We start from the raw sequence: 13,097 nt of genomic DNA, 5'->3' as shown, positions 1-13,097 counted from the left end.
TATATCTCGTATACTAGTTTTCATCGTCTTTCACTGGTTTAGCTTCGAGTCGACGGCACCACTTTCTGGGTTAATGAGGAGCCTGACGGAGCCCGCGCTCGCCCGTTTTCTACGTTTTCGAATACACGTCGGGTGCTTGAATTCGAGATTCGAACTCTGCGTTGCTATGTACTCCTGGTACTCGGCTAGTGGTTTTTTGAAGTTTTGTATAAAAAATAGAAAGAAAGTTCAAACTATTTGCTGCCTACAGTAGCTCGATTCTCTACTACTATCGACTACCGACAACCGAACTGTCATCGAGAAATTTTGTATGAAAATCTGATCAGCGCCTCTGACGGGTGTCGTAGGAAACATTTTGGCAGTACATTCTAAATGTCAAATTTCGGTAGCTAGCGGGTTGTCGGTAGTCGATAGTGGTAGAGAATCGAGGTTCTGTATCGATTAATCCGTTACTTTCTTTAGACCCCTATACTTAACTTTTCTTTTATGTACGTAAATGCATAATATCACACCTTTTGCACCCAAAGGAGAAGGCAAGAGTGCATTATGAAATTCGCAATTTACAAATTTATATCATAGCGGACGAGTCTATTGCCATTTATCATAGAGTTTTGCCCGACCCGGAATTGGTTCCAAGACCTTACAATCTGTAGTCGGATATGCTACCGACTACACCAGAAAGGCATTTTTTTTAACTTCCAATATCATCCAACAAATTGCAATACAACTAAAGTAAAGTCACCAATGGCCTATTAATGACCTCTTAATTAACACAGACATCAACAAGCCCACTAAATAACTGATCCTTCAAACTCTAGTAACTTAAGAGAAAAAATAGACTTTGGACTTTATATTTTCGTACACTCACTTATAAATAGTGCCAAAAATACATTAACCGTGTTCTAGAGTTCAAGGCCAATTATTGACACATTGAAAATCACCTTATATCAATATTGTAAGCGATCTTTGGTCTCAAAATGTCTACAGTCATTCATAAAACCGCAAGCTATTTTTATTGCGGTGAGAAATGCATACAAGTGGCCATTGTGATTTAATTTAATTGAAGAGTCAGAGATCGGGTTAAGTGTCATTATACTCGTATAGAAGTTGAAATAGTCCGTTACCTTTAAACTTTCGCGTTGCATGACTAATGGCTAATCTTAGAGGTTTACGCGATTTTGCCGCTTTGCTTTAGTTTTATTGACGTCCGATTACAACTCATTGGGAAAGAAAAGGTAATGACGGAAAGCAGGTGTATTTCAAACACATTTTTTATATGACCTCTTATGATTTCTCCACCAATATGTCTATACACCTCTAGATTGTTGCTTCCAAAATATGCACTGCCAACAAGTGCTATTTAATTTTGATGTTTTCTTGACTAGTGGGTACCTAAATGAGTTGAGTAATATTGTTGGTAGCTCCTTACATAGCCAGTGGATTGTAGTACAAAAATTGTAGAAAATGTGTTTGGTGGTTAAAAGGAGTGGCCGGGAGTTTTTGATTTGAATTTTATGTCGGGCATGATCCAACTAATCCTACTAATATTATAAATGCGAAAGTTTGTGAGAATGTATGGATGTTTGTTACTTTTTTACGCAAATACTACTGAACTGATTACGATGAAATTTGGTATATAGGGAGCTGTAGACCCAGAATAACACAAAGGCTACTTTTTATACCGGAGTTCCCGAAGGATCGGGATTTACACGGGTAGGGTTTCCACGCGGACGAATATTATGTAAAATTATTGCAAAAATGATTGACTTAAACTAACGGTAGTGAATCTCTAGTCCTTTTAATTAACATGAATGAATCAACACTAACAATGTAACTTCCGCTCTTTTACAAAACCTTAACACGTAATATTACACAAGTTAATTCTTAAACGATTTCTACACAATCAGTATAATCAGGTGTTAGAATAGAACTTTTACTTTTACTCGTGTGAAGTTTCAATCAACACATAGGGTTATAGGTCTTTGTCATCGAATCCGAGTAGAGCAGTTAGGATAACAATGGATTTTAAAAAAATATGTTTTCAATATAAAACAGAAATAGAACAATATTTTTTTATATTTCTTTTCCTCAAAAATCTATATAAAGTAATAAAAAATATATCAAACAGATTAATAAATTAAAATTAATCAATATCTCTATTATAAATTTTGCCTAAGACTTTGCCAATGCAGTGTAAATATCAGCCTAGCCTTTCTTCTAAACTATGTTGGAGTCGGCTTCCAGTCTCACAGGATGCAGCTGAATATCAGTATTTTTCATGAAGCGACTGCCTATCTGACCTCCACAACCGAACTACCTGGGTTATAACACGATACCCTTCGGTAAGACTGGCTGTCCGACCTTCATGCTTCTGACTACCATTATTGACCGTCAAAGATCTTTGTTAAAGACAGCCGGGACCCACAATATAACGTGAATGCAGTATAATAATATATACAATAGAGAAGCTAAAAAGACAATATAATGCACTTTGATGCATTTCTTACAGAAATAAAAGAAGTCGTAAAAACATCAACTTGTTTTTAAAGACTCTACGAAATAAGACAAAAAAGAAGAGTTGTATTCACTCATCCCCCGAAGAAAGCAAAATGTGGCAAGTAAAAAATCTTCATTGACTAATCTAGAACGAGGTTGCAGCATCACTAGTGGTGTGTAAGTACCAAAATTATCTAAACCACACGTCAATCGTCATCTTATACTATTTTAATAAGCTATTGAACTAATATGGAACGGTGTTAGTAGGAAGAGCACAATTTTGTCGAAAATGGAGACAACATATTAGGGCGAGGAAAAAGTCTTTTCGCATTATAGTATGTATGAACTTGTAATAAAATCTTTTCTCTACACAACAAAGCTCGATATTTGGGTACCTCACGAGCTCACTGAAAGAAACCTAATGAACCGTGTACTTATTTGTGATTGTTGAAGCGAAAAAGATTTTATTACAAGTTCATACATACTATAATGCGAAAAGACTTTTTCTCCGACCTAATATTTTGTTCAGTAAAGGTCGTTTTATAGCGCCAAGAGGGAGTGTTGATCATGTCTGTATTTTTTTTTTTAATTACTAGCTAACCATGTTGTAAGCACTAATATATTTTCTTACAATTTTATTCGCAATTTTTGGTTTGTTTTTCGATAGAACCAAATGAAAACTGGTAAAGCCGTTCTTAAGTTTTAAGCATAGCAACACATTTGGCGAATAATTTTAATTCATAAACATCACGCTTGTTATACACTAAAGTATCTATTATATAATAAAAATATCTATTAAAATCTTAAAACACAGTGTCACTACTATCGACTCTAATGTCGATGTCGCATAATAAGATATAGCCTCTACGATCATGTATCATAATATAACGGAAAACTGATGAAGTGCATAGAATACACCCGTACCTGGCATATAGTTAGCGACAAAGTGTTTGTTCACTCGAGTTTTTCAAACTAAGTTGACAAAACCACAATATTAATGTTATTTAAATACCACTGTGAAGCGGTAATCGTATACAACTGCTGATCCCGGGGTTCAATTCCCAACTCGGAAAAAGTACTTTTGGTTGCAGTTGCTATTAATGCTTTGCAGGAATATTAGATGATTCTCAATAGTAGCCCGGAATATAAAGGATATTTATATTCAATAAATGTACTATGTAATAGGGGTAAGCTTTTTTCACCTCTGTCTATAACTTTGGGTATAACAGGCGTACTATTACGTACGTAATTTATTGTAACATGTAAGGAATAAAGCCTAAGACCACACAGCTGCGGTTTGCGTCTCAGCAATTTTTCTGAGAATTCCAATTACTGTCAACTGTAACAATACGTCTATTGATGTGCAACAGTGCTATCATAAGACCTTGTCAATTACTTTTCTTTTAGAGTGATAAATTATAAATATCCTGAGCGAGGTATAAATTTCCAAAAATAAAACTACAAAACGTACTGGACACGGAGATATTTCTTCACTAAATGGCATTAAAGTCCCGTAGGCACATAGCAAATACACTTTCTAACAATGCAGTACCAATATATTTCTAGCGTTAATTTATTACCAATGTCAAACTAACAATACGCTGCAAACACTTAGCCTCGTTTGCACATAGCCTTAAGGGCACAAACCGGGTCGGACGTATTTCATTTCTCCGAACGTTTACAATCTTACGGCGACAAGTTATGATATGTTTAATTTAATTGACATTGTGAGTTAAGTTATATTTATTGACTAATTTGGAGACCTGCCAGTGAGTTTCTATAAGAGATTAAGAGCTTATTCTAAAATAATAATATATATTTTAACAACCCAGAAGTTAGTATCTAAAAATATTTTACACGCATTTTTACTAATTACTTTTAACCTGAACGTAATATAATAAAACAAGTCAACAAACAGTTATATAATCTCCTGACATAAATGTATCAGCAATCTTAAGAAGAGCATTCAGTTGCTATATACATAAATGGCTTCTCTATAAATAACAGAGATACCTAGAACCATAACTTTTAAACTCTCGCGTTGCATGTTTAATGTATAATACCTCAGCCTGGGACCACGGCGAGTGCAACCTGCGCCGAAACGTTAGGCATTTTAAGGTAAAATGCGTGTTCGCGTTAATTCCCGTATTCTATTATACCTAGAATCACTTTAAAATAATGCTCTAATACTTAATGATTGGTCATAGTTTAAAATACAACGTTAACCATCTAATGATACTTTAAATTCTTACTAACCTTTACTTTCAAATATTCCTAAAAAGTAGAACTGTTTATTGACCGTCAACTTTGTAAAAAGATTTCGCATTAATATAATTAATTTACAAAAATATGTATTTCCAAAATAAATTAGTATGTCAAACAGACCACCTTTAGTTGCATAAGCCTGCAGGTCACTGATGTTCTAAATTACGAACCCTACATACAAAGCTCGCTACTAAGTTGCTGGACTATAAAACTATTTCGCGATAGTTAAAAAACTTTTCAAACATTACCATATTTACTACATGTCTCTACACACACTGTAGAGCAATTTTCCGTCCCTCGTCAAGACAGTTTTATCTTTGGCACACAGTTTATTATCAAACCGTTAACAGAATAACTTCAAATAGCCGGGATTGTAAACTATTCTGGTGTAAACGCGTGACCACTACTATTAATCGTCGCGTTTCTATTGTAGCTAACTTTGAAACTGCTTATGCGACTAATGATTATGTACCAGTTGTCGTACTCACCACAAAAGATAAAATAGCGTAGTATCAAAAGTTTAATTTTTTTTTTAATTTTAAAATTTTTGCCAGAGATATTATTATGAGCGTTACTGTATTTTTTAAAAAATACATACTTAATTTAGAACTATTCATTATAACAATGAGGCTTTTTCATTAATATTTGTAAAGATTTCTTTTTCTGTGTTGAAGACATTGAGAAAAGAATAAATTCAAATGGAATGCTTACTATAAAGCTATATAAAATTTATTTATTTAGTGTTGCATAATATAACTTGCAATTACCTCCAAAAAACTGAATCCTTAAATAAATCTGAACTACATTCACGAGTGACATACTCCATTGTAGTTAAACCAAAACTATAGTAAGGGCTACTGATCCCTCGCCAACTAAACTTAATCCAATTAAAGTTAACCAAACATAACGATGTATCGGTACCAGGCGCTCAGCCACGAAAGGAGATCGTTAATAACATGGCGATACTGTTAAATGTATAGCAGAAAATAAAACGAATTGAAACGACGATATCTTTTGGTTTATTTTAGAAAATATACAAGAAAATACAATCAATACAAAGAATGAGAAACCGGAATTAAGGCTTCTAAAAAGCATTCGAACATCTGCTTTTGTCGTGGTAACATTCTGTCAATAGACCAAAGCAACGGCAATTTTTATATTGTTATATTCTGTCGTACAACCTGCTATTTAAAATGAGAAAAATTACAAAAGAACTGTGTAAGACTGGTCTGACAACGGTTGGCTTTGCCAGGTAGCTTTGCCTACACACAAAGCGCAATCACTTAGTGTTCTGTTGCAAGCGTCTAAGCTATCCTGTGTAAGCCACCATCAGATTGTGCTGCATTTTTAACGGGCAAGTCAAGCGGACCCAACGATTTCTTGACTTCATCAAAAATCATCGTATCGTCTTTCTTGAGTGTCTTTTTCACCTGACGAATAACTTCGCCGATTGAAGATCGCTCCAAAACTCACTGCCAAATTTTTATCCTACATTTTCAGAATTCATTTCAAACCCTGAAAACCATCTTGACTTCACATTTTTTAAATATTCTCTTACAGTAATCATTTAGCACTGATTCCGGTGCTTCTTTTTCATGAAAAGCGGTTGGATTTCTTCTACGGTTAATCCTTTGGTTTCTGGTAAGAAGAAGTAGCAGAAGACTGTTGTGATGAAGGAGCCAGCAGCGAATATGTAGAAGACTGCACCCCAGCCAAGGTATTTCAGAAGAGAGTTGAATATGAAGAGAGAAAGGAAGTCCAGGAACCACGTCCACTCTACGATTACCATGGATACGATGCTCTTCACCTGAAAATATGTATTGTTTTTATTATTATAGCCCAAAAAAGCAAAAATGTATGAAAAGTTTATATTATTTACAGACATTAATAAACATTTTTAATTGAAAGGAAAAAATATTCTGCCTTTTTTATATTTTTTATAATTATTATTTTAAATTTTAAACGCAAATCTGTTCGGTGATGAACACTGAACAGTAACGGAAAAATACAAAGTATTGAATCATCAATACCATCATCATGAATTGCCCAATGTTGCAAATTGCTTAGTCTTTTTGTCCTACGCATAAAACATTATACTTATTGTGAACAAATAACTACTCGGGCCATTCCAAAAGTACGAACGAAGTCAAGTCATTTTATCGGAGTCTCTCGCTCGCACTTACACATTATCATATGATCGTTTTGATTATGACGTAGTTCGCACATTTGTAACGGCCTGAGTATAGTCTCATTATTCAGAAAAGTTCTACACCAATACCTGTCTCAGCTATCTACTGTTTAATTACTATAAATAGACCAGACTTACCTCAGGCAAGAACAGCTCTCCAAGTAACACAAAAGGCACAGTCCCGGCTCCGACCGTGTACATAACAGGGAACACATACAGGAACACGCCAGTGATCCAGCTGGGACCCCAGTGTGACTGCATCTGAGAGCCTAGTACCAAGCAGCTGATGCCAGTGCCCAAAGACGCGTACATCATGAGCGCCTGAAGATAAAAAAAAATACGTTTTGTATATACTAATATTATAAAGTTGAAGAGATTGTTTGTTTGTTTGAAGACGCTAATCTCAGGAACTACTAGTCCGATTTGAAAATCTTCTTTGTTACATAGCCCACTTATCGAGGAAGGCTTTAGGTTATATATCATCACGCTACGACCAATAGGAGCAGACTACCAGTAAAAAATGTTACAAAAATAGGTAAAATTTTTGACCCATTCTCGCTTATGTGACGCAAGCGAAGTTGCGCGAGTCAGCTAGTATCAAATATGGTGAAAAATATTTGATCGTCTAGATTTTTTGTGGCAGATACGTCCTTTTGCATATGGATAAAAATATGGCGATAAATTAAATTCAAAAGTGATTTCGAGATAGGTAATCAGCCTCTTAAAATAACTTTGTGTTATTCAACTAGGTAACTTATATAATATTGTAACAGAAATAATATAATTGGTATTTCAAATTATTTGGAGGACTAAATGGAATATTTTTTTATACACTGTCACAGTCCCTCTAAAGAATGCGAATTGGTAAATTACCAATAGCATTCACTGGCGCACTGAACTTTGTAACCAGTCTTAGATTAAAATACACGAACCAGTCTAAAAATAGGTGACCGCTCAGTATTTTTATTCAAGCTTTTTTGCTTCAAAAGGCTTTCGTTTTTAACTAGAAGGCTTCCAGAATGTGACAAAAAGCACAAAAAAATCATAGAAACAATTTTTTTTATAGAAAAAAATATAACACGCACGTTTGGCGAAGCGGTAAATGTGGTCACTTAGCCGCAATAACCATATCGCCGCATATGATGGTTTCAAATCCCACCCAGGACATGTATCTGTGTCAATTTATTTCTATAAGTACTGTATTTAGAAGCAGATTATCATGTTTGTAAGTTGTCTGGTTATCATAGTAAAAGCTGTACTTAGTTTTAAATCAGACGACCTTTTATGTAGTGTCCAAATATCTGAGAAAGTAAATAGTTACGATAAAACAAGCTCTGCTTAGTTTAGAAGATTGTGAGTTGCCTTGCAAACGTCAGTTTAATATAGACTCACCCGTCTCCCAGCAACATCAGTCAAATAAGCGCCTACAGATCCAGAAATGACTATAACGCCTGCGAACATTACACTGAACAGTGTGGTCGGGACCATTGGGAGAGCTTCAGTGAAGAGTGATTCAATGTATATCTGCACCATGATCAACCCTTGGAATATTGAGGCTGTCACCATGAATATACTGACATAGAAGGCTCTGCGAGTTGAACGGGATTTTTCTGTGGAATAAAATAAAATTGATGTCAAATATAAATTTGTTATATGTAGTTGTGTGTCCGGCTGTTGACGAGGTCCTGGGTCCAATTCCCAGGACGCAAAAAAGCGCTATTAGTTTTTCATCAATTTATTTATATTTGCTAATGCGAAAGCGAGTCTATTCTCCTTTACTGGGTAAGTAAAGGAGAATGGACTATTACATGGTATTGCATGGTATTAACATTGATAATGGCGAAGCGCGCGTGTATTTTTATGAAATAATTAAAAATTAAAGCCAAAATCAATATTAATATCACAGATATTAATGTATCATACATTGATACAAATATATTATAATTCTTTTTATGATACATTGATACATATATATTATATTCTTTATATATATAATTCTTCTGTAAGTGTGTATGTCACTGAACTTCTCTTAAACGAATGGACCGATTTTGATGAATTTTTTTGTGTGTGTTCAAGGTGGTTTAGATTATTAAAAAAAGTATAAAATTTCCAAATTAAAGACGTGTAGACAGGACAACGTCTGTCGTGTCCGCTAGTATATACAAATTATTTTTATTGAACTCACTAATAAACTCCCAGAAAGACAGCTTCTCTACAGGTTTAGCTTTACACTTTGCGTTTAATTTTTCAGCTTCAGGCGATAACTCATCTTCTAAATCAGGGTTCAATGCTCGTTTGATCAAATTGATTTCGTCTATGACTTCCTGGTCAGAGATCTTCAGACTCCTGAAGAAGGCAATCGCTTCAGCTGCTTCCTGTAATGTTATAAAAACATTTGTTATTAGAATATTTTTCTTGAAAGACACACTTGGCGAGCGTGGTGGACTAAATGCTTAGCCAGTGGGCACTAATGGATTACATTTATTTTTAGGAATGTTTTCTAAAGGACTTTCTGCCTTTAAATGAATTAACAAAATAAAAAAAACAAATTAGCGAATATGCTATACAACAATGCAAACCAAAACTATGTTACCGAAAATACAGCATTATCGATCGAGAAATAAATTGAAGTAATTTAATGCGAAATTCAAACAAACATAATCTTAGACGGTGGTTCCTAGTTTCACTGTTAACATTGCCCAATACGGAAAATTTATGCCAACATTTATCCCATACCTCGTGTCATCTAACCACTAATAAATTAACTAGACTTTTCAAAACTTACCTTTTCTTGTCCAATCTTCATCAAGAAAGTCGGTGACTCCTTCAAGAAGAACAGCAGGCAAGCCGCTGACGTTGTCATGGAAAGTCCCACATATATCATGACGTCATACTCCAGACTACCTCCCAGGAGGTAGGAGAGGAGCATCCCAAGACCTGAAGAGACTACACTGGCAGCTGTCATGACTCCTCTCACGGACTCTTGGGATATCTCGCCAACGTACACCGTGGAAATTAGGAATATAGAACTGCCGGTACCAGAGAACAGGACACTCAAAAGAACTAGTTCTACTTTTCTCGTGATGGCCAATATGGACCAGAATATCTGAAAATAGATCATTATTAAAGTTTTTAGAATAGCGCAACTTGCACACATACGAACTACTAGCTAAAACGAAAAAACCTAACTGTATCTTTAGAGATCACTCTCGCTATTTTACAAATGTACAAACATTGCAATATGCAAAAAAATACTGTTGTAAAGAAGTTATGGTTGTGGTATGAAATTAAATCCTGCTCACAAAATATAATGTATGATCAACTTCATATTGATTTCTTGTCACACACCTTAGGATCGTTGGTGTTTAGTAATAAACATATTTTACCTTTTTTTGAAAAAAAAACAGTCAACTTTCTTTTTCAAAATGTCGATGTGACGAGTCCCGGCTCAATTTTACAGTTGCTGTCTGTGTAGGCGGATCAGATAACGCTTTTACTTTTACGATATTATTAGTACAGAAAAGAATACTTACAACTAAACTCAGACCCGTAATAATACTGCATTTCTTCCGTCCCAGTCTGTCTAACATGAACCCAGCTATCAAAGTACTAACAAGACCACCTATTGAAGATATACTTCCAAGTAAAGAAATCTCTGTGTCTGTCATAGGCCTGTCCAGTGTGGTGTTCTCAGTCTGAAACATCGTGATGGTAGACGCTGGCCACGCGAATATCATCCCTGTGTTGATTCCCATAGAACATACTGGAAAAGAAAGAAAATTTGTAGTTAAGACCTTTTAGAATTGACAATGTTGGTGTCAATCGTCGGATGATTTTGATGATGAAATCTTTTTCTTTTCTAGCTTAAGGTGTAATCACACTAATCAATCGAGCAGTGACCGAAGCAATAAATTCACGAAGGATTGACCAATTCCCGTAGTAAGTTAAAACAATCGATCGAAGTTCAATGTTAACCCTTTCAACGATCGATTGATTGGATTGGCAACACCTTTAAATGAAGAAATTATTGGTGTATATTGTTAATTCGTTGCCATGGCAATAACTTATCTCCACAGATCTGCCAAAGGAATTAGATATTTTTCGTAAATAAAGATTTATTATAGTAAAACAAGCGTTTAATATGTTTGCACCCCGTGCTGTCGAGTTAACATCTATACTAATATTATAAAGCTGAAGAGTTTGTTTGTTTGTTTGTTTGTTTGTTTGTTTGTTTGAACGCGCTAATCTCAGGAACTACGGGTCTGATTCGAAAACTTCTTTCAGCGTTTGATAGCCCATTTATCGAGGAAGGTTATAGGCTATATATCATCACGCTACGACCAATAGGAGCGGAGCAGCAGTAAGAAATGTTACAAAAACGGGGAAAATGTTGACCCATCTCTCTTATGTGACGCAAGCGAAGTTGCGCGGGTCGGCTTGTCTGTTATAAAATAACTTTACATAAATAAGTATTTTTTCAAAATACACTCAGAGCGCTGACCAATTTGTCTTTTAAATTGATAGTAACATTTCTATAATCGAATAAACATTCCTCTTTGTTAATTACTAGTATACAGTTTCACGACGGTCTTATTTCAAAGAAAATTATGAATATCTCTTAAATGTCGGTTTTCTCACATTGTCCCTTATCATTTAACAAACATTTGATGAAATGACGCTTCTTGTCAAACAGTCTGCGATATCAGGACTGAGTGAGAGATATAAACCCTGAATAATAATGATTTATACAAAATTTATTTACAAAAACATTATTTTAGATTTTTTCTTGACGTAGTTTACAAATATTATTATAGACAGGTAACTGAGTAGGGAGCCTTAGCGTTCACGATTTATTTAGATTATGATGAACTTGCTTTTACCCGCGACTTCGTCCACCACCTGAATTTTCCCGGGGTAAAAAGTAGCCTATGTCCTTTCTCGGGTATCAAAATATCTCCATACCAAATTTCATGCAAATTGGTTTTGTAGTTTAGACGTAATTGAGTAACAGACAAACAGACAGACAGAGTTATTTTCGCATTTATGATATAAAGTATGGATAATTCGATGTATCAAAATAGCCCATAGTTAGCTGGATAAACATGCGGGTCGCTAAAGTTTAAAATTCTGAATTAAGTATGCTTCCTTCCATCACGTGCTTTACATACAAGGCTCTCTACTAAATTAATGAATTTAAAAGAAACTGTTTCTTAAGAACTGTCGGATATTATTTAGATTAGAACACGATCCTAATACGTGATAGTTAACGCTTAAAGACAGTTGCACTCAATTAAGGTAAACATATTTTTGCACACGAATGAATTTGAATTGAATGAAAAGTTCATTCACATTATAATCATGGATAAGATTTTGTAAAAAAAGTAGTTACTTATGTATTTCTTAAATGTATTCATCATTACACCTGTTACTAATGGTATACCTATGGCTTTCTTTATCTGAAGAGGTAGAGATCTCACTTTTTTATACCGACAAACAATAAAATACCAACAAACGTTTTTGACTTTATTGGCAATTCTGATTTAATCGGCGAATTACGGAATTGCAAATACATATACAATAAGGTACTTATAGCTAGTTTTGCTTGTAACCATAGCGCGGATTTTCTATAGGTAAATGAACACAGAGTGGTATTTGAGCTCAGCATCTCCTTGCTTTGGGGGGCACGTAAGAAAACTTATTTCTAGCTGCTGTAGTTAAAAATAAGCGTAACGGTTCTGATACTAAGCTTACCGTGGCAGCAGTTTAGGTGACTTTAACTCATTATATTAATTACATTCTAGGTAAAAAAATTAAAGGACGCCTTAAATTGAAAAATATAAGGGTCCGAACTATATAGTTCTTTTGAGTAACATTGTCAACCGCACTTTTAGGATAAAATATAAATTACTAGCTATTTTCATTGATGGTCATACATAGTATATTTTGCATCGTACGTGTAGAGTCAGTGTCAAATTTTAAGTAAGTGAGAAGTAGATTAGCACCTTTTCAGAATATATTAATCAACACAAATAAAATTTTAATCACTACACAAAAACTTTTCTAAACAAATACTCACTAATGCCTGTACAAACAACTTGCAGAAGCAACCCCATCTTGATATTGTTATGTAAGTTGGTCTTGTACGATT

At 34.6% G+C, this 13,097-nt stretch overlaps 1 protein-coding gene across 1 annotated transcript; it reads right to left on the bottom strand.

Annotated features, from left to right (window-relative positions):
• Positions 1 to 5,834: 5,834 nt before the first annotated feature.
• On the bottom strand, positions 5,835 to 13,097 carry LOC142982616 (uncharacterized). Its single transcript, XM_076129210.1, has 7 exons — positions 13,026 to 13,097; positions 10,483 to 10,712; positions 9,735 to 10,055; positions 9,135 to 9,324; positions 8,342 to 8,559; positions 7,088 to 7,270; positions 5,835 to 6,568 (listed from the first exon to the last, which is right to left on the bottom strand). The coding sequence occupies exons 1-7, from the start codon at positions 13,060 to 13,062 to the stop codon at positions 6,329 to 6,331; spliced, it is 1,419 nt and encodes a 472-aa protein (XP_075985325.1). The 5' UTR covers positions 13,063 to 13,097; the 3' UTR covers positions 5,835 to 6,328.

The sequence above is a fragment of the Anticarsia gemmatalis genome, chromosome 22 (genome assembly GCF_050436995.1).
Source record: "Anticarsia gemmatalis isolate Benzon Research Colony breed Stoneville strain chromosome 22, ilAntGemm2 primary, whole genome shotgun sequence".
NCBI lineage: Eukaryota > Metazoa > Arthropoda > Insecta > Lepidoptera > Erebidae > Anticarsia > Anticarsia gemmatalis.
This window is presented reverse-complemented; position numbering and strand designations above follow the sequence as displayed.

Bases quoted from the DNA above. Each gene is read 5' to 3' on its own strand.
- LOC142982616 (XM_076129210.1), bottom strand. From the start codon at position 13,062: ATGGGGTTGCTTCTGCAAGTTGTTTGTACAGGCATTA. The intron at 10,713-13,025 runs GTGAGTATTTGT...TTTCTTTTCCAG, and splicing joins AGTTGTTTGTACAGGCATTA to TATGTTCTATGGGAATCAAC. The intron at 8,560-9,134 runs GTGAGTTCAATA...TTTATTCCACAG, and splicing joins GTCTTTCTGGGAGTTTATTA to AAAAATCCCGTTCAACTCGC.